General features: G+C 45.2%; 2 protein-coding genes across 2 annotated transcripts; both read left to right on the top strand.

Annotated features, from left to right (window-relative positions):
- Window positions 1-1,650: 1,650 nt before the first annotated feature.
- On the top strand, window positions 1,651-5,047 carry LOC138952610 (uncharacterized). The gene is made up of 3 exons (XM_070324302.1): window positions 1,651-1,798; window positions 3,599-3,731; window positions 4,665-5,047. The coding sequence occupies exons 1-3, from the start codon at window positions 1,745-1,747 to the stop codon at window positions 4,853-4,855; spliced, it is 378 nt and encodes a 125-aa protein (XP_070180403.1). The 5' UTR covers window positions 1,651-1,744; the 3' UTR covers window positions 4,856-5,047.
- Window positions 5,048-7,752: 2,705 nt separating this feature from the next.
- On the top strand, window positions 7,753-18,613 carry LOC138953435 (involucrin-like). Its single transcript, XM_070325243.1, has 5 exons — window positions 7,753-8,173; window positions 8,974-9,069; window positions 11,660-11,833; window positions 12,473-12,588; window positions 13,368-18,613. Exons 1-5 carry the CDS (start codon window positions 8,132-8,134, stop codon window positions 16,936-16,938), a joined length of 3,999 nt encoding a protein of 1,332 aa, XP_070181344.1. The 5' UTR covers window positions 7,753-8,131; the 3' UTR covers window positions 16,939-18,613.
- The last annotated feature ends 3,914 nt before the right edge of the window (window positions 18,614-22,527 follow it).

The following is a 22,527-nucleotide window of genomic DNA, read 5'->3' on the forward strand; positions in this document are numbered from 1 at the left end:
TGTTACTTACTAGAAAACAACAGCAAAGGCAGCATTGACATCACAGTAAGTTTGATCGAAGACAGTACAACTCGCATACAACCCCCGGTCTCTTTCCCTCCCCCTCACTCTCTCTCTCCCTCCCGGCTCCCCTCTCTCTCTCTCTCTCTCTCTCTCTCTCTCTCACACACACACACACACCGTGGTACACACTCACACTCTAATTGTCCAATGGCACAGTATGACGGTGCCAAAACCTGGGGAGTTACCATTTTGACCTGAAAATGTCACTCAGTTCATTATCAGCGACAGTGTTCTGCGGAGGTGGAGGGATGTTGCGGACGCCTCAGTCATAATAGACGATGTTCGGAAATAACTCTGTCGGGATGGTTTTGGTTGGGAAAGAGTTAGTGCACTTGCTTTTTTCGAAGACAAACATCATCAGAAACGCGTTTCCTGTCCACGTGTTCCAGACACACCCTCTCGTTAATGACTGGTCAGAATGTCACGAGGGAAAATGTAAATTCGGCCCGGCGGATCCATGGAGATTTACAAGATGATTTACAAGGGAAGATAAGTATCTTTAAATTGGGCTTGACATTTTTTTTACATGACGGTATTTGCTAAGTCAAAGTTTTAACATTTCCTTTATTTTATGACTTTTTTTTGAGGGAATTGCGCGTGTGTTGGGGTAGGCGCGGGTCTCTTCCACTGTCAAGGCATAGACCATTTATCCTGGACCGCCAACTATAGCTCTCTCTCCGCTCTTTCTCTCTATTACGAGGTAGCGGCCTCTCGCATTTAGGAACCTACGCTTACATGGCCTTTCAGAAATCATCAGGGGGATGTCATATCCGGTGTCGATTGTAAACATGGACGAAGTTGCCGAGGTAAGTTCTGAAAATGCTAAAATAAACTCAGCTAAAGTGCATATGGAACATGTTTTTCGATGAGTTTTGTTAAGTTTAGCCAGTTTGGAGACTAAGCGCCCCTGAAAGTCGAGCGTCGTAACCTCGAAGGGTCACGCGACGAGTTGGCGGTACTTAACAAAACTCATCGAAAAACATGTTCCATATGCACTTTTGCTGAGTTTATTTTAGCATTTTCAGAACTTACCTCGGCAACTTCGTCCATGTTTACAATCGACACCGGATATCACGTCCCCCTGATTAGTGAAAGGCTTGTAAGCGTAGGTTCCTAAATGCGAGAGGCCGCTACCTCGTAATAGAGAGAAAGAACGGAGAGAGAGCTAGTTGGCGGTCCAGGATAAATGGTCTATGGCATGGTCAAGCGAAGTGGCGTGCTTTTTGTTTGCAAGGGACGTTACTCTGCTTATTGGGGGTTTGCTTGACAATCGGGGGGGGGGGGGGGGGGGTGGGGGAGGGGGGTAGGCGCGGGTCTCTTCAACTGTCAAGCGAAGTGGCGTGATTTTTGTTTACAAGGAACATTAGCTTATTGAGGGTTTGCTTGACAATCAAGGCTCTGCTGTTTTGCGATAAGATCTCCGGATATGCCATACGAACAGCAAAATTATCTTTATCGTGAGCTAGTTTGACAGCACTGATGAGACACCGTAACTGTTAGCCTACATCTTCTCGTGCAATCAGTCAGAATATCAAATATATATGTCAAAGTCGGCATATCGTGACTAATTAGAAAACCACGATTTTCCCACACCTTTCCAATTTCAATCATTCCCGTCTGTTAAGCCATACAGAAAGGTTCTACGATTTCGCTGAGAGTTTAGCTACTGTACTGCACCGACATGAAGATTTTTGTTCTTGGAGTTTTCCTGGCAGCTTTTGCTGCTGTTTGCTTGGTTTGTATATTAGTTTTGTTTGTTTGTGTGTGTCCTTTTTACATTTAGTCAAGTTTTGACGAAATGTTTTAACATAGAGGGGGAATCGAGACGAGGGTCGTGGTGTGTGTGTGTGTGTGTGTGTGTGTGTGTGTGTGTGTGTGTGTGTGTGTGTCTGTGTGTGTGTAGAGCGATTCAGACTAAACTACTGGACCGATCTTTATGAAATTTGACATGAGAGTTCCTGGGAATGATATCCCCGGACGTTTTTTTCTTTTTTTCAATAAATGTCTTTGATGACGTCATATCCGGCTTTTTGTAAAAGTTGAGGCGGCACTGTCACACCCTCATTTTTCAATCAAATTGATTGAAATTTTGGCCAAGCAATCTTCGACGAAGGCCGGACTTCGGTATTGCATTTCAGTTTGGTGGCTTAAAAATTAATCAATGACTTTGGTCATTAAAAATCTGAAAATTGTAAAAAAAATATTGTTTTTATAAAACGATCCAAATTTACGTTCATCTTATTCTTCATCATTTTCTGATTCCAAAAACATATAAATATGTTATATTTGGATTAAAAACAAGCTCTGAAAATTAAAAATATAAAAATTATGATTAAAATTAAATTTCCAAAATCGTTTTAAAAACTATTTCACCTTATTCCTTGTCGGTTCCTGATTCCAAAAACATATAGATATGATATGTTTGGATTAAAAACACGCTCAGAAAGTTAAAACGAAGAGAGGTACAGTAAAGCGTGCTATGAAGCACAGCGCAACCGCTACCGCGCCAAACAGGCTCGTCACTTTCACTGCCTTTTGCACTAGCGGCGGACTACGTTCAGTTTCATTCTGTGAGTTCCACAGCTTGACTAAATGTAGTAATTTCGCCTTACGCGACTTGTTACATTTAGTCAAGTATTGACTAAGTGTTTTAACATAAACTGGGAATCGAGACGAGTTACATAGGACACGATATGCAGTGCGTTCTATTTCATTGTGAGTTCCACAAATTGATTAAATGTAGTACTTTCGTCATACGCGATTTGTTTCTCTTTCCCCATTTTTTTTCCATTTACAAGCTGTTTCTATGATTTCGCAATGTGTCATTTCAAGTATAGATTGACAACTTGCTCAGAATTGACTGCATATCTGTAAACATTTTGAAATGAGGAAAGAGAGAATGCTTTATGTCCTACAGGCTAAATATTTCGCCTCTTAAGGACAAGATATGGATTATATGATTCGAGTTTTACGCCCTCACGGCTTTTGACGAGATGCACAAGTGTATGCGTGACATGAGGGTGGAAGGAGGAGAGAGATAACGTTAAAGGTTGGAGGTTGGTCGCCGGTTGGCCCGTGTACGTGTATGTGTTTTGGGAGGCAAACTTGTAGGCGTGAATACATTAACAAAATACCCAAAAGAAAGTGAACATTAGCAAAAGACCACATATTAATTGGACGTAAAACAACTGTTAGAAAGTCCTTTGAGATTTTTGGTTGAGCGCAAAACTATTACTGGCAAGCCTTGACTTGATTTGACTACTTTGGTTCATTTTCTTCCGCAGTTAACTTTCATACTTGAGCATTACTTTCACCAACATCGAACGCAGAAGAAGAAGAAGAAGAGCATTACTTTCTCTCTATGGACTATCCGAGTAAACGGTTCTGTGTGTGTGTGTGTGTGTGTGTGTGCGTGTGTATGTGTGTGTGCGTGCGTGCGTGCGTGCGTGCGTGTGCGTGCGTGCGTGCGTGCGTGTGTGTGTGTGTGTACGTGCGTGCGCGAGTGCTTATCATTGATTTTTGTGCCGTTTTGCAGGCTGAGGTTGGCATGGAGTGTACGAATCAGTCCCAGTGTGCACCAGAGGAGTGTTGTCAGATCATCAACAACGTAGTCGCCAGCAAGAAACGTCTTGTCTTTCCCGGTTTCCGCCAAAAAATCAACACTTCTGGTGAGAACGAGCTCTGAAAATCCCACTACTCGGACAGACACGCACACGACACAACAGACAAAAACAGTGCAATAGACGATGTTCGGAAATAACTCTGTCAAGGTTTTGTGGGTTTTTGGAAGATTGATTTCACTTGTTTTCCTTGCTTTTCAACAGAAACACTGAGTCAAGCTTCACATGATACTGTAGGCCAATCACTGATTAGCAAACAGCGTGTGTCTGCACGTGGCAACAAACTTTGCCCGCAAAATATCATTACATTTTATTCTCTATGCTTTCTTTAAAAAAAACGTCACTCAATTCATAAAATTATAGTATGAACAATAGATTTGACAAATATATCGTCAATATTGGCAGGGACCTATAATATAGGTCTATGATATTGGGAATAGCGGGACGACCTGTTTCAGTCTGTCAAATCTGTCCTCAATTGACCCCGATATCGAAGAGATCGAAGAGTTTTTAACGAAAGTTCATTGCCAAAGAGTCGTGAAGTAGACTTCGCGAAGTCCACTTCGCCCAGTTTTCAGTTTGATGTTGTACGACTGACCCAACCCCCGTTTCTTTTACGATTCTAGTGATAATGTGTGTTGTATAATTTATATAATCATGTACCCCTTTCTCTGTATGAGATAATAAAGTACTCGTATTCGTATTCGTATTCGTGTATAAGAGGAAGGGGCTTCAAAAATTGAGGCCGGGGGCCAAGAGGGGGGGGGAGGGGGGGGGGCGAGCTAGCCACCCAGATGCTGTTAAAATGTAGCTTTTGAAAGGGGTATTTAGCTCTCTCTTTCAGAAAATAGGTACATTTGCCGGGTAAGAGGGGGAGGGGGGGGGGGCTTCCGGAACTCAGTGAACCCCTCACCCCCACCCCTCCCCCTAGATTCAGCGCATCTATGAATTATGAATACGTTGAAAATCCTATCTGTGCAGGTACCTGTCAGAACTACTCGCAGCAGGGAGCCTCATGCACCTCCTTTGCCACGATGAACGGCTACTGTGGCTGTGCCGATGGACTGTCGTGCAAAACGGTGCGCGTTTCCAAGGCGGGCACTCCCATCAAGCATGTCCTTGTTCGCCGCAAAATGGCGCCTGGATATCGCTCCTTCTGCTTAAGCAACTGATCCTCAAGGCCATGTCAGACACAGAACACGTAGATTTCCTGCAAAAGTAACCACAACACACGAACATTTCTGGTTTATGTGTCAGTGTGGGAGATGCATCCAAACTGTTCAACGGGACATGGTGACGGTCTACATGGTTGCAGTCTATCGTCTTCTTACTTTAAGTTGCAAATAAAAAGGAATTTGCCTCTTCTCTGCTTGTTTGTGTTTGTCTCTCTCTCTCTCTCTCTCTCTCTCTCTCTCTCTCTCTCTCTCTCTCTCTCTCTCTCTCTCTCTCTCTCTCTCTCTCTCTCTCTCCGTGTGCATGCGCCACCCGCCGCGTACGTGTCACTATGTGTGTCCCATGCCCGGATCTGAGAGAGAGAGAGAGGGGTGTGTGTGTGTCCTGTGATTCCAAAATCCCCCCCCCCCCCCCCCCAATTATACGACAAATTTACCTTTTTTCTCAAGAAGAGACCTAGAATTCCACTTTTAAATTTCAACCACCACACTCAGTACTACACTCGACTATTTCAACACGCCCGACCAACCACTTCAATACACCGGACCCACCCCTGGAAATGCCACATCCAGGCTTCCCAGGGGTTTCTTCCGGCGGAAGTGGCGGCAGGGCAGATATGTCCATCACCCGGCACGGCCGACTCGAAAGCGGACTCACCAGCTGCCTGGACAGCTCAGGGCGTCTGTATGGATGCGACATATGCGACGGCCATCCAGGACAAGGCCAGGACTTCGGCTGCTGGTCACTCAACGAAAGCGGAGTGAAGCTGACTTTGCTCTCAGAGTATAGTCTGGTGTGGGGAACCCAAATGGGCAAACGAGCTCACACGTAACCAAAATGAGCATGCCTAGGAACGCTGAAGAAAAAGAATACACCGGACCATGCCCGACCAAGAAACCTCCGTGAGACGTGCGACCACCAAAAACCAGCCTTTCCATAATGCCCAACCGCGATAACATTATGCCCTACCATGTCTGACCACTAAGGAAGACGAACTACTACTGCCCAACCAATCATTAATTTTCCCAACCCTTCCATATAGCAGTCACTGGGTAAATTTAGTGCCAACACTACTACTAGCAACCAAACAGCTAGCCGACCTACCAAATAAAAACCAACCCACAATCCCGCCGTGGTAACAAACGGCAGCTCATAAATAAAGTCTCTGCGGAAAGCAAAATCGGAAAGGGTAAAATATGTTCCACACGCGGTGTAGCATGTGAGAATTTTGTGTGAGAACGTTTTACCGAGGATTAACTTTCGCAAAGTGAGTGGCTGCTTAATTCTGTGTGCTGATCAGTCCTGCGAAGCAATCCATTTTGTAGTGAAGTGTCCACGTGTTTTGTCCACGTGTTTTTTTACTGGAAGTTCATGTCTCCCATACACCGATTAACAGTTCTGCGGCCATTTTAGATTCGCACATGCGCACATCTTTTTCTACGAGCACTTTTGCTCCTTCTTCCTCTTCCGGTTTCCTGTTTTTGAGAAAATGCGCATCCGCAGACATCTTGAACACACGGCCAGTACCGTGTAACTGGCCTTGACACGGAACGATCCAAGGGGGGCAATCTCAGTCATCTGAAAGAGGGAAATCCAAACGCAATCCGCCTTGTTCGATTTTATGGGCTTGGACGATAGAGAAAAATAAGAAAAGCAAAAGCTGGAGTCCAGTCTGGACGAAACTGCTATCAAGAACGCAGAATTGATTTTTTCTGAGTTTTTGTTTTTAGCCGTAAGCGCCATTTCTCATTTCGAATTTCTCATAACTGCTGTTCACAATGCGGCCGCAGTGAAACCAACAAAGGGGCCTCACTCTGGAAGAGTTTCCTGCTCCGATAAACATGGCGCTTACGGCTAAAAAAAAACTCAGAAAAAAATCAATTCTGCGTTCTTGATAGCAGTTTCGTCCAGACTGGACTCCAGCTTTTGCTTTTCTTATTTTTCTCTATCGTCCAAGCCCATAAAATCGAACAAGGCGGATTGCGTTTGGATTTCCCTCTTTCAGATGACTGAGATTGCCCCCCTTGGATCGTTCCGTGTCAAGGCCAGTTACACGGTACTGGCCGTGTGTTCAAGATGATCCACAGATCGTTTTTGAAAGTTTTTTCTTCTTCTTCCTGTTCCGGTTGATTTGAGAAAGCGTAGATTCAGTCGGCAAAAAGTGCCATTTTGTAGTCTTCCAGCCCTGAAGTTGCTTTTGAGTGTTCGAAGAAAGATTGTAAAGGTTCTTAGGATTGCATCGGGCACACAAACACGCGATTATCCTTTTTCCCCTTTGATTTGAACGCGTGCGCAGATCGTTTTTTGCGCCGGAGTATGTTTGTACTTCTTCCTCTTCCGCTTTCCTTCTTCGTTCCATGTAAACGCCGAAACTGTTAACTGGTGTATTGTCCAAACCATTTTGGACAACAACCTTCGCATTGTGTCTGTTAATTATGCTGGGTCACGGGGTCCTGCAAGTCGTGATATGCAGTAGGGTTTGGGACGTAGCGCATGGTGGCCGCCATTATAAGTCTCGGCTTTCCCCTCTGTTGGGCGGGGGACAAGAAACTTCCGGTGTTTGTTGACAAGAATTAAGAAAAATGTCGTCACAACCGCGTCAAATGTATCATTACGTCATGTGTTTAAACAAAGGGACGTATTCGCTTATTACGTTTTTTCCACAGGCACTCGTCACGAGGTGGGCGTGGCCTATGTCTTGGCTGTCACTTGTGATGGACGGGGGGTCTTTTCTTATGGTTTATAGTAGTAGTCTTGAGAGCGCACAGGCCCCGCACACTTTGATCCCGACCCGCTCGTGACGAGTGCCTGTGGTTTTTTCCACAGCTGAAAGTGATTTACACGAGATGACGCAATAGGAAAATTAGGTCATCTTCTATACGACGTCATAAGCGACCTTGACCTTTATCTTTTTCTTCCTGTCTTTTCAGTCTATTCTTTTTCATTTGTTTTTGCTTCCTTTTTTTCTCCGTTTACTCAGAATCAGCACTGCCGTGCCTCAAACACAAGCGCAAGATGTGTGATCGGTAACTTGCCTTGTACAACAGTGCAGTGTTCATCATGCTTTTACTGCCGTGGCCTTCATGGCATAGTTTTTAAAAATTCAATATGAAAAGGGACAAGCAGTTCTGTTCCAAAGGAATGTGTGAAACTATTCTACTGTTTTCGGTGAATGACAGTCAAAACTCTGGGCAAATGCTTGCATTCAAAATATAATTCTTATCTTCTTTTTCCTTCTTTTCTTCTTCTTTTTTGTTGGTCCCCAATTGCCAAAGATGGATAACGACGACGATAACCCGGCACCTGTCCATCTGAAGGTAAGAAAATCGGATTTATCTTTAATCTTCGTCAGGTCGTCACCATCTTCGTTACATTAATGATGTCGCTCAGGGAACTCTTATCGTATAGTTCCCTCCCTTGAATCAGTGGGCTCTTGTCCAATACTACATTCATGATTTAGTACCTGGATGATGGGAGGGAGTGTGTGTGTGTCAGTGTGTGTGTGTGTGTGTGTGTGTGTGTGTGTGTTTGTGTGTGTGTTCATTGTCTGTGAATGAATGACTGTCTGTGCTTGTCAGTGTGCGTTTGCCTGAAAGAGTATATGTCTGTTTCTCGGTGTGTGTGTGTGTGTGTGTGTGTGTGTGTGTGCGTGTGTGTGTGTGTGTGTGTGTGTCTGCATGAGTTTATATCTTTGTGTATGTGTGTGTGTGTGTGTGTGTGTGTGTATGTGTGTGTGTGTGTGTGTGTCAGTGTGTGTGAGAGAGAGAGAGTGCGTGCGTGCGTTCGTGTGTGTGTGTGTGTGCGTGCGTGTTCGTGCGTGCTTGCGTGCGTGCGTGCGTGTGTGTGTGTGCGTGTGGGACTGAGTATGTATGTGTGTGTGTGCCCAGTGTGTGTGTGCCCGCGCGCGTCTGTCTATCTGTCTATCTATCTGTCTGTATGCACACGTGTAATTGTATACGTGAGCCTGTGCATTTGTGTGACTCGGCGTTTGCCATCATGTCTACTCCTTTATCTTTACCCGCCAAATATACACACGCGCGTATGTACGTACGTCAATACTGAGCTACCCTAACCAGTTACACAGCATCTCCAGTTGAATTCAACCTTTTTTTCCAAGCGGCCCAAGGCTCGAAAAGCATCACTGGATACGATCTCCAGAGATGACTTGATTGCTAATGGGATGGCCCCCTGGTTGAACCTCGTCCACCGCGAGGTAGGCTTGCATGGAACTTCAGTCGTTGCCGCAATAGAGGAATTTCGACAATAACTCCGTCAGGTTTGTATGTGTTGTGGGAGAGTGAGCTACTCTTGCCAAATCTCAGTCTGCCAAACATTGAAGGGGCCAATTGAATCACTAGCGATGGGAGTGTCGGAACCACGTGCTCCCGTGCACGTGTTTCACACACACACACACTTTGCTAGTGATTGGCGCCTCCAATGTTTGGCAGAGGTTTTGCAAGAAAAGATAACTCTCCCACAGCCCATGCACACAAACCCGACGGGGTTATTTCCGAACATGGTCTATTAGTTATTACACTCTGCAGTCTCTAGAAAGATTGCGCATGGCCCGAAAGCGGGGCTGTGATGATTAAAGATAGAGGTAAGAGAGGAATGGATGAACACATTTTTCATTCAAGCAAATTATGGGGGAGTCTTTCTCGCTCTTTGTCTGTCTGTCTGTCTGTCAGATGTCTGTATCTGTCTGTATGTCTGTCTATCTGTCTGTCTCTCTTTCTCTCATTCTCATTCTCTCTCTCTCAACCTTGCCTGTAAGTTGTTTATAAACGTACCCCCGTCGACCCCCAACGATACGATATACGGCGAGCTAGGAAGATATCCACTTTACGTTGATGCTGCTGCAAAATGTGTGCAATACTGGTTTCGGCTGTTAAAACAACCATGCTCTCGACTCTCAAAGATGGCTTACCTGTCTCCGTATTCAACAATCACGACAGAGGGCAAACAAACTGGGTCACACATGTCAAAGACCTTTTGTGCAAGTCTGGATATGGTTTCGTTTGGTTGTGTGCTGGGGTGGCAGATGAAAAGTTGTTTCTGGGAGACCTGAAGGAGACAATGAGGCACCAGTTTTCACAGGAATGGTTTACACGTCTGTCAGAAAGTACACGCCTTGAATTTTACCACAGTTTCAAAAGTTGTATTGGGCACGAAGAATACCTGGATATGATTCATGTGAGCCTTTATAAAGTTGCTTTGTCCAGATTTAGACTAAAGGTCTCCCCATTCAATGCCCATCGACATCGCTACTCTCACTCTGACACCAGTCGTGACTGTCCTTTCTGCCCGGATACTGCTGAAGACGAAAGCCGTGTTGTTTTTTATTGCCCCACTTACGATGGCATCAGGCAGAGATATATTGGCAGAATACAGTATTTTTCAGACGAAGACTGTTTACGATATTTGCTCACTTGTACGGTGGAGGATCAGCTTGTATCCTTTGCAAAGTACCCGTTCTTGGCCTCACGAATGCGACAAAAAAGACTTGCAGAAAACGAACCGCTCACGTGATTCTTGCGTTCCCTGTACGAACATATATCATGCTCTGGAATCATTGATGCATTCCCCGTAACAAGAGATTGACTTGAAGGTGTCGTAAACGTGAACTCCCTGGCATGTTACAACCTCTTCTTATGCATTTCATCTCGAAAAATGTGTGCGTTAATTTGTGTGTGTGTGTGTGAGTGTGTGTGTGTCAGTGCGTGTGTGTGTGTGCGTGCGTGCGTGCGTGCGTGCGTGCGTGTATGTATGTATGATGTATTTACGTGCATGTGTGCGTGCGCGCGCGTGTGTATGCGTGTGTGTGTGTGTATGCTTTTTGTTGTATGCATTTAATGACTGCTTCAGATGTGTATATTTGCATATAATTTGCTGTGTGTGTGCCCACACACGTGTGTATGTGTATGTGTGTGTGTGTGTGTGTGTGTGTGTGTGTGTGTGTGTGTGTATGTCCGTGTCCGTGTCTGTACGTGTATATCTGTGTATATGTCTTGGTGTCGTTTGACAATGTTTGCTTAATTTATATTATCTTTCCAAGCTATGTTTTCATGATTATGTCTCAACATTTGGCAGGCTCTTTCTTTATTTTGCCTCACTTATTTGCATGTGTAGGCTATGTTTAAAGCCCAATGTATCACACCCTTATTAATTTCGTTTTTATGCACCAATTTCATTTGTCTGAAAATTGTCAATATCAACTCATTGATTAGCACATAAAAACGTCCATCCATCCATCCATCCATCCACTCTCTCTCTCTCTCTCTCTCTCTCTCTCTCTCTCTCTCTCTCTCTCTCTCTCTCTCTCTCTCTTTCAACATTTTTAAACACGTATTATCATTAGATTAAACCCTCCAATGGGCGAGGGCTGGATGTAAAAAAGCACCCGTTTGCTTATGCCACTACCCTCGTAAATAAAGAATTTGTCATTGTCATTGTCATTGTCTCTCTCTCTCTCTCTCTCTCTCTCTCTCTCTCTCTCTCTCTCTCTCTCTCTCTCTCTCTCTCTCTCTCTCTCTCTCTGAATGTTTGTCTTTGCCTCATCTAGTAAAAACAAAATAGGCATGTCAGACAGACACATAAAAAAACACCAACTAGAACAGTACAGTCCAAGATTTAAGCAATCCATATGTATTTAATTCAGTCACTATGCACCCGCACGCTATGTCTACTCTACCATACATGCATCCCCTCCCACGTGAAACTTCAACGCGTATCTGCAAAAACAACAACAACAAACATTATGGATACAACCCCGCGCGTAGCCTCTCTGTGCATTCTGCCCTCAGGTGCTGGACTTGAAGCGGGAACTACTGATCAACAACATGGAGCCCTGGTCCGTGGCCAGAGAGCTTATGGCGATAGGGGTTCTCCTACCAGCCCACATCCAGCAGATGAAAGTCCTCATCGACGATGGAAACATCTTCGTCAACCGCCTGCTCCACGCCTGGGTGTGGAAACAGGTGATAATAGTACATAATTTTCATCAAGCGCACACATCCTAGGAGACTCGGCTCAAAGCACTGTGCACTCAAAGATTTAGAGGAAAGTAGAAACAACAGAACAGACAATGTTCGAAAACAACTCTGTCGGATTGTATAGGATGTGATGCTTTTACTAGGCCCTCAAATATTCCCGCGTGACATTTTAGGCCAGTCACTAGCGAGGTGGATAGGTGGACAAGGAGCACTTGTAAAAAGGTTGCCTCGATAAAAGTAAGAATATTCACTCTTTCACAACTTATACAAACCCGACAGAGTTATATCAGGAATTCGTCTATGAACATTTTATTCTCAGCTAAAGTTGCAGCCCAAACCGAAAAGTGCTGTCGATGTGCAGAAGCGATTCTGACCGAGTTGTTACGCTGTTCAAGGCATGTATAGCAAATTGTGCTCACCTTCCTACCCAATGGTTCCTCAGTTATGTTTTTCGTTGCACGAATTAGGGCTCCTGTTTCGAATGCAATCCACGTTATTGTGTCTTCGTTCTTTGGTGCTCCCAAGTCAAACTCTTAAACAACATGTGTGTGTGTCTGTATGTGTGTGTGTGTGTGTGTGTGTGTGTGTGTGTGCGTGTGTGTGTGTGTGTGCGTGTGTGTGCAGGGTAGCTACGGGTACGTGCCGCTCGTTTCAGCGTTACACCGAAGTGGGCAGAGCAGCCTAGCCTTCAACCTCTCCGAAACTGAGGCCTTTATTCGCCGCCGTTATCCACCTTTCGGGTAAATAGAAAAGAACCACAACAATCTTTGACAATAAAAACAACAACAAAACAAAACACACAACAAGAAAAGCATTAAAAACAAATAAACACTCAAACAACAGACCAATGAAACAAACTAAAATCAACTCAAACTCAATGAAGTCTCTCTCTTTCTCTCGCTGTCTGCAACCTTCCAGCCCCTCTCTCTTTCTCTCTCTCTCTCTCCCTTCTCTCCCCCCCCCTCCCCCCTCCCGGCCCATCTGTTGTTCACCGCGTCTGCCAAGTTCTGAGTTAGTATCAGTACTGAATCTCTTTCTTTGTCATTATTTAGCTTTTGTTTGTTGTTTGCGAGTGTGTTAATTTGTTAATTTGTTTCATTATCAATGCGCCAAAGATCCCCGCCTTGCCGTGTATACGACCACTACAGATCCGCCCAGGCTTTTAACCTGGGATAAGTGCATCCTTCCACGTGGATACATACCATAAATCTAAAGCCTAGCCTGACTGTTTTATTTCATTTGCAGAGTGATAGTGTTTTTTTGTGTGCAGAATTAATATTCTAGCTGACACGTACCGATATGAATGTGCGAAATTAATTCAGCAAACAATACACACCCGGCACAGGAAACATCCAAGCTAATGAGTGTTTGTATGTGTCAAAGTGGATAGATGCACTTCTATGTTGAAGCCCGGTCAGATTTACGTTGGTAGTGCACATTCTCGATGTATCGAAAATTAACTACTTTAAATAGGCCCATTTCTTTATCTTTTTCAAGAGAACAATCATTCTCATTTCAGAAATGGGAGGTCAAAAGAAAGGATACTGCCTCCCATCCAAGCGTCAGCTGAACAACCAGAATCGCAGCATGCCCCTACCTCATCTCCCCCTGCCCCACCCCCATCACCAACGATAACGGTACCACAACCACAAATAGTCGAACAACCACCGCTGTCAAGGTTACCAATGCCTCAATCCCACGACATCCAGACACAGACCGGAGAAAAAACAAAACAAAAACCGAACCCAGACTCCGGTGATTCAAAGAACGATACCAAAATGATTATCTTATCCTTGGAGGATCGAGTCATGAGGTTGGAAAAGCGCGTCGGTGAGTTGTCGGAAGTCCCACCCGCACCGCCTATCGTCCCTGTAACGGAGCCCACCAGCTTTGACGTGAAGAATCGCCTTATAGCCCTGGAGAAGAACTCCATAGACGCTGAACGAGTCGCACGGCTGGAGCAACGCCTCGAGCTGCTTGTGCAAAAACCTGGACCAGAGGATCTGGAGAAACGCCTCGAGCAGCTTGAGCAAAAACCTGGACCAGATGAACTAGAGAAACGCGTCGAGCAGCTTGAGCAAAAACCTGGACCAGAGGAGCTGGAGAAACGCCTCGAGCAGCTTGAGCAAAAACCTGGACCAGAGGATCTGGAAGAACGCCTCGAGCAGCTTGAGCAAAAACCTGGACCAGAGGTTCTGGAGAAACGCCTCGAGCAGCTTGAGCAAAAACCTGGACCGGAGGAACTAGAGAAACGGCTCGAGCAGCTGGAGGAAAAACCTGGACCAGAGGAACTAGAAAAACGCCTCGAGCAGCTTGAGCAAAACCCTGGACCAGAGGAACTAGAAAAACGCGTCCAGCAGCTTGAGCAAAAACCTGGACCAGAGGAACTAGAGAAACGCGTCGAGCAGCTTGAGCAAAAACCTGGACCAGAGGAGCTGGAGAAACGCGTCGAGCAGCTTGAGCTAAAACCTGGACCGGAGGAACTGGAGCAGCGCCTCGAGCAGCTTGAGCAAAAACCTGGACCAGAGGAACTGGAGAAACGCCTCGAGCAGCTGGAGCATAAACCTGGACCAGAGGTTCTGGATAAACGCCTCAAGCAGCTGGAGCAAAAACCTGGATCAGAGGAGTTGGAGAAACGCCTCGAACAGCTTGAGCAAAAACCTGGACCAGAGGAACTAGAGAAACGCCTCGAGCAGCTTGAGCAAAAACCGGGACCAGAGGAACTAGAGAAACGCGTCGAGCAGCTTGAGCAAAAACCTGGACCAGAGGAACTAGAAAAACGCGTTGAGCAGCTTGAGCTAAAACCCGGACCGGAGGAACTGAAGCAGCGCCTCGAGCAGCTTGAGCAAAAACCTGGACCAGAGGAGCTGGAGAAACGCCTCGAGCAGCTGGAGCATAAACCTGGACCAGAGGAGCTGGAGAAACGCCTCAAGCAGCTGGAGCAAAAACCTGGACCAGAGGAGCTGGAGAAACGCCTTGAGCAGCTGGAGCTAAAACCTGGACCAGAGGAACTAGAGAAACGCGTCGAGCAGCTTGAGCAAAAACCGGGACCAGAGGAACTAGAGAAACGCGTCGAGCAGCTTGAGCAAAAACCTGGACCAGAGGAACTAGAAAAACGCGTCAAGCAGCTTGAGCTAAAACCCGGACCGGAGGAACTGGAGCAGCGCCTCGAGCAGCTTGAGCAAAAACCTGGACCAGAGGAGCTGGAGAAACGCCTCGAGCAGCTGGAGCAAAAATCTGGACCTGAGGATCTGGAGAAACGCCTCGAGCAGCTAGAGCAAAAACCCGGGCCAGAGGAGCTGGAGAAACGCCTCGAACAGCTTGAGCAAAAACCTGGACCAGAGGAACTAGAGAAACGCGTCGAGCAGCTTGAGCAAAAACCTGAACCAGAGGATCTGGAGAAACGCCTCGAGCAGCTTGAGCAAAAACCTGGACCAGAGGAACTAGAGAAACGCCTCGAGCAGCTTGAGCAAAATCCTGGACCAGAGGAGCTGGAGAAACGCGTCGAGCAGCTGGAGCAAAAACCTGGACCAGAGGAACTAGAGAAACGCGTCGAGCAGCTTGAGCTAAAACCTGGATCGGAGGAACTGGAGCAGCCCCTCGAGCAGCTTGAGCAAAAAACTGGACCAGAGGAGCTGGAGAAACGCCTCGAGCAGCTGGAGCAAAAACCTGGACCAGAGGAACTAGAGAAACGCGTCGAGCAGCTTGAGCAAAAACCTGGACCAGAGGAACTGGAGAAACGCCTCGAGCAGCTTGAGCAAAAACCTGGACCAGAGGAGCTGGAGAAACACGTGGAATTGCTGGAAAGAAATGCCGTGGATACTCGGCGAGTCGAGGAGCCGGAGACGCAACCCGCAGAGCCACAGGTGCCCAAGACGCAACTCGCAGAACCGCAGGTGTTGGATAAACAATCCCCTGAGCCAGCCACAGAGCCGGACGACCAGCGCATGGCAGACTTGGAGATGCAAGTTAAAGAGCTGAAGACGCAATTGGCGGAAATGCAACATCTGCCTGCGCCACCAGTAGAGGGATTCGATCCACGCGTGGAAGACCTTGAGAAGCAACTCAACGAGCTCGAAACTCTCGTAGAGAAGTCGCGGAATAATTCAGAACCAGCACTGCAGGAAGAGCCGAAGGATCCACAAGTGAAAGAATTGGCGAAACGACTCAGTGAGCTGGAGAAACGTCTTGAGGAGCCGCAACAACAGGCCGGACCACAAGAAGAGCGGAAAGATCAACACATGGAAGACTTGGAGAAGCGACTTGTCGTGCTGGAAGAGAAGCTGGCAGACTCGCAGAATAAAGGTGACTCACCCGAAGAACCGGAAGATCCACGAATAGACGAGCTAGATAAGCGAGTTAAAACTCTTGAGGAGACGAAGGAACCTAAAGACTTCGATGATCCTCGGATGGAAGACTTCGAGAAGCGACTTGTCGAGCTGGAAGAGAAGCCGGCAGAGTCGCAGAAAAAAGATGACTCTCGAAAGGAACCGGAAGATCCACGAATAGACGAGCTAGATAAGCGAGTTAAAACTCTTGAGAAGACGAAGAAACCTAAAGACTTGAATGATCCTTGGATGGAAGACCACGAGAAGCGACTTGTCGAGCTGGAAGAGAAGCTGGCAGACTCGCAGAAAAAAGATGACTCATCCGAAGAGCCAGAAGATCCACGAATAGACGAGCTAGAAAAGCGAGTCAAAACTCTTGAGAAGACGAAAGAACCGCCGAAAGATCAACACACGGAAGACACGGAGAAGCAGGTTGTCAAGCTTCAAAAACGACTTAAAACTCTTGAGGAGACAAAGGAACCTGAAGACATAGATGATTTTTGGATGGAAGACTTCAAGAAGCGACTCACAGAACTCGAGAAACGTTTAGAAAAGTTGGAGAAGAAGAAGAAGTTGGAGCGAATCAACAAGTTGGAGGAGGGCTTAGCACAACTCGAACAAGATATCGAGTCGATTGGCGTTCAAAACGATCCACGGGCGAACCGCGTCAAACGACCGGATAAGGATATCGGAGTAGAAGAAAGAATTGGAGAGCTGGAGAAGCGCTTAGCAAAGTTGGGCAAGAAGTCGACGCAGACATGACAACGCAGGAGAGCAGGGCACGAAAGGCTTAGCGAAACGCATGGCGTAACTGGAGAAAAAGCCTGACGAGGAGAGCGAGCAAGTCACGGATCTGGAGAAACGCGTGGCATAACTGTGAAAAAAGCCTGACGCGGAGATCGAGCAAGTCAAGGATTTGGAGAAACGCGTGGCGTAACTGGAAAAAAAAAGCCTGACGCGGAGAGCGAGCAAGTCAAGGAAAGTCAAGGATCTGGAGAAACGCGTGGCGTAACTGGAGAAAAAGCCTGACGCGGAAGACCCAAACTCGAGAAAAGTCCCGTCGACAACAAGAAAGTCAAAGACCTGGGGAAGCGACCCCAGAGAGAAAGGTCCTGATGTGGAAGACCGCTTCCAAAAAATAGAAGGGCGCATTACTAAGGTTCCAAGAAATAGAATGGCACATAACCAAGGTTCCAAGAAATAGAATGGCACATTACCAAGGTTCCAATAAAAAAAACGTGCACATTACCAAGGTTCCAAAAAACAGAAGGGCACATTACCAAGGTTCCAGGAAATAGACGGGAACATTACCAAGGTTCCCAAAAAACATAAGGGCACATTACCAAGGTTCCAAGAAATAGAAGGGCACATTACCAAGGTTCCAAGAAATAGAAGGGCACATTACCAAGGTTCCAAGAAACAGAAGGGCACATTACCAAGGTTCAAAGAAATAGAAGGGTACATTACCAAGGTTCCAAGAAATAGAAGGGCACATTACCAAGGTTCCAAGAAACAGAAGGGCACATTACCAAGGTTCCAAAAAACAGAATGGCACATTACCAAGGTTCCAAGAAATAGAAGGGCACATTACCAAGGTTCCAAGAAATAGAAGGGCACATTACCCTGGTTCCAAGAAACAGAAGGGCACATTACCAAGGTTCCAAGAAATAGAAGGGCACATTACCAAGGTTCCAAGAAATAGAAGGGCACATTACCAAGGTGGAAAAAGCCTCCGAAACCAAATGCCCGCCTCAATCCACATTACCAAGATTCCAAGAAACAGAAGGGCACGTTACCAAGGGGGAGAAAGCTCTTAAAAGAATCAGTGAACCTCGCCTCAAGCAAAGCCTCCGAAACCAAATGCCCGCCTCAATTCACATAACCAAGATTCCAAGACATAGAAGGGAACATTACCAAGGGGGAGAAAGCTCTTAAAAGAATCAGTGAAGCTCCGCCTCAACCAAAGCCTCCCAAACCTAAGGCAAGCCTCAATCCAGAAGATATGACATGGGGATGAGAAGAAATTGTATGTGAGAACGAGCCAAAATACATACAAACAGAAAGTAAGCAAAACGTAACAAGCAATGAAAACAAGAAAACATTAGATTTTTTCTCGGCGCCGAAGAGAGCACTAATATAAACGTGTGAACTTACAAAAAGAAAGAAACATCTTAAGAAGCAAAGGACGTACATGGGGCTTGAAACGGAGGGAGACAGTATATCAACTAACAGTATAATTACAAGGAAACATACACGAGGAAACAGGCCATAACACAAAAAGAAAACGTGTTAGTATATACCTTGCATTCAAATAGTTGCATTTCTGGTAGCTCATGAAAGTTAACTTCATTCCTACTCTATCCTATCTGACGATGGAACGCAGCTTCTACTTTCCTGGGGCTTTCCATTGCAAAACTGAATAAAACTGAAATGTGTCTGTAAAGTGTATCAAATCTCTCTCTCTCTCTCTCTCTCTCTCTCTCTCTCTCTCTCTCTCTCTCTCTCTCTCTCTCTCTCTCTCTCTCTCTCTCTCTCTCTCTCTCTCTCTCTCTCTCTCTCTCTCTCTCAATAAAATATATCCATATCTGATGAGTAACGAAGCAAACGATGTGTCATGTTATGTTTGGATGTAAATTTACAAAAACCGAATTATACTTCAACAGTGCATTTCAATGCATACTCCTCATGAAACCAGTTCAGCTCACCGTCTCAGATCTGACCAGGCTTGTACACGGGATTAGACCATCCCTCCAATTGGTCACTACACAAAATCAACACCCTGACCGCTTGCTTTGGTGAGCTGGATTTTTTCGATAAATTAATTTCTGAAAGTCACCAGTGGCTTTTACAAAATCAATTCATCAAAACATTCCCAAGGTACACATAGAGCTTCCACTGTGTTCATTTATGTTATATGACCAAGTGGGGAGATGGTCTTATCCCATGCAAAAGCCTGGCCAGATCTAGACGGAGAGCCGAAATGTTTATACGGGAAGAAGTGTGCCTTTACAGATAATCCCCCCCCCCCCCCCCGTCTTCCCATTGAAGCCATATTTTTAACCACCACAGATCTGTTAAGGCTTTGATTGAGATAAAAGCATCCTTCTACTGAGAAACATACATCAACATCCACAGCTTGACTACTTTCTGTGCGGAGTGGGAATTTCGGGCTGAATTCATTTCCTGACACTAACTGACACTGTCGATCTGCAAAACTGATCAATTGAACACAACAGCAACTCTGCACAGGAAGCACCTAGCTAGGGTGTTGCTATTTGTTATGTGTCCAAGTGGCAGGACCGTTTCACCCCATGTAAAAACCTGAGCAAATCTGTGATGGTTAACGTGACGGCATACACGGGAAGAACGTACGGTAGTTGAAAGCTCCCGACCATTTTTCATTTTCGTCAGTGACGCACTTCACCAGCTTCCGTTGGACGATCGACTGTGGGCTTTCCATGTGATAAAAAAAGCATACCTTGTTCTGACTCACTCTGCGGTAAAAGTCGATACTGCGGCTTACAGTTTTGTTGTTTTGTTGTTGTTGTTTGTCTAAGTATAATGAATATAACAAATGAACAAGAAAGGTGAAGTTTATGGCAAGTTTAATTTTGGACAAAACTTGGACAGCACTTCGGCCTTTGATTAAGTGGACAAATAAGACACACAACAGACACAAATCGATGATGACTGATGCTGTGACTTATCTTTGAATTGCTGTAGCTTCCAGAATCAAAAATGGTTTTTGACTCTTAATTTTGCAACGTAGCACTCATCTGTTTCTGAGTTCTAAGTATGATGGTTGTGAGGTGTCTCTCAATCACATGCACAGCAAATGCAAGAATAAACAACAACAACAACAACATAACAACAATAACAACGACTATGAACTAGCAGCTAAGTGGTCTGTGAAGAAAGAGAGAACAGTCATATTCATGGATGAAACTCCTGAACATTGCTAACGTTTGTTAAAATATGAAGTAAATTTAACGATCGAACGACTTTTTATCCTTGCCTTTTTGTCATCGTGACATTTATAATCATACAATTCAAACAGTGTTTGCAACTTGCAGGTGATTTTTTTAAAATTTCTTCAGATGACAACTGAATTGCGGAAGCATCGAATCGATCGACATTTTCTACGGTTGCCGCGAGGATACAGCAGTTATTTTTGTCAAGAACTACATCTTCGCTGTTTGTTCACATAATGAGGCCTACAAGCTTTTACCTGCAAATACGCCGAGTAATTTTAGCGAACCACTTTTTGCTCTCGCCAATTCTCTGCTTCTCCGATTAATTGCTGATCCATCAGACAAGCACTGCAGTGAGATGAACAAGAACTGCAGAAACAAGAACTGCCCCAACCCCACAACCACACCCTCTTCCTACTCACCAAGAGTGCTCTTACCATCATTTTGGCCCAGAGTCCCCAATGGGAGCAAACGCAACCCGATTCAAAGCAAACCAAATACAGTTTACTGACTCCTTAAAAGACCGGTTTATCGAAAGTGTTCCTATTTTACTGCCTTGCCCTACAGCGATTTATTTGATGAGAACACGTGCCAATGCTACTCTGGTCAGAGCAACCAAGATTTTGCAACCAAGACCGGTTTTCTAACATTCGATTTTCGAAGTTTTGGTAATTTAATCAACAATCTATTGGCGCAATACAAGATTAACATTTTCAGAACCAAAAACAAACAGTACACTTATAGTGGTCATCCTATGGTATACTTACGTGAAGATAGGCCTAAAAATGAAGATATCATGTAGCGAGACCTTTACAGCTCTTTTCAAACAAAAAGTTTTTGTTTGTTTGGAGTTTTGGCATGCAGTATTTGACAAATAGAACAACGATCCTTTAACTGTATCTAAGAATGGAAGCCCCGTCGGCGTCGTGTGTTTTTTCTCTTTCTTTTATTCTTTCTTGCTTTCTTTTTCTCTTTCTCGTTTGCCTACAGATAAATATACACACTGCACCAACCTGAAAACGGGGAGCAATGTTCTTACATGTCTCAATTAAACAAGACAATACCGTACGTAGCTGGTACGTTTTCATGGCAGTTAAAGTAATGTGATAATAAGTTATCAACGCTGGACCTGCTCTGAGGTTGTTGCGAACATGAATAATTATCTAAAATGAAAGGCTATCATCAGCAATTGCATCAGGTCTAGATAAACAACAAATGTCTGCACCTTATATTCAAAACATCATCATCATCCATCATCATCATCACCATCATCATCATCATCCATCATCATCATCCATCATCATCATCCATCATCATCCATCATCATCATCATCATCATCATCATCATCATCATCATCCCCCGGACTGGGACAGTGGTCGGGGGGACACGAAGACAGAAGAGGCAGAAACCCTTCTCCAGGCTGTTCTGTCGATGGCCTTCGAACGAAAGTCAGGGAAGCTCATCTGTGTCCATTCTTTAACGTTGTCGGATCAGCTCGATCGTCCGTTGTCCGTAAGTGTTTCTGTTTTAGTGTAAATCGATAGTGTTTTGTTGTGTATTTTTCGTCCCAAGGACAGATTGTTAGAAAAGGCCCAGCCTTAAATCTGTATCCTTGTCGAAAAAAGTTCAATCTCAGTCTCACTCTCCCTCGTTTGCGTCATCCTTGGAAGGTGCCTTGTAGAATGGTTTTGGAGAGAGTGTCATGTCTTGTGCCGTGGCCGAACCACACCAACTTCCGACGTTTGACAGTTGCCATGAGAGGTTCTTTTGGGACCCACGATGCTCTTGACCAAGCTCCGACGACCGAGCATAGTCGTTGATCGTGTGCTCTGTGTGTGGCATTCGGAGCAGTTTCCTCGGGCGCGTGGTCTCGAACACAGCGTCATTTACCTAGCTACATCATAAAGTAAACATTCTCTTTTTTGCACTGACGTGCTTTGGGTAGAGAACATTTTAACAAAAGGTTTTATGCTTTACATTCAATAGCCACACCTTACACAATTGAAACGCTCACGCAAAGTCGGCTTTGCTCATTAACGAATACAGCGTTTGTCAAGAGTTCGTTACATATCAGCCGAATACGCGAAAAGGGCAGGCCACTTTCGCGTTGACAAAAGTGCTGTCGGAAATGACTGTTCAAATTGACTTTGTTTCTCGTTAGGAGTTATTATCAAATATATACCAAGCGTCACCAGCTCACTCGCTCAGATGTGAGTTTACATTTCGTTCATCGGCTGTCATCCGGTTATGAGTTTGTTTTTATGGTAAATGTCTTATAAAATGTAGCCATTTACACTCTTAGATAATTATGGCGCATTGATCAGCATTATGTAATTCGAATGAATGGATTATAACCTCTGATAAGTGGTCCAAACTGCG

The sequence above is a fragment of the Littorina saxatilis genome, linkage group LG17, assembly GCF_037325665.1.
Source record: "Littorina saxatilis isolate snail1 linkage group LG17, US_GU_Lsax_2.0, whole genome shotgun sequence".
Taxonomy (NCBI): Eukaryota; Metazoa; Mollusca; class Gastropoda; order Littorinimorpha; family Littorinidae; genus Littorina; species Littorina saxatilis.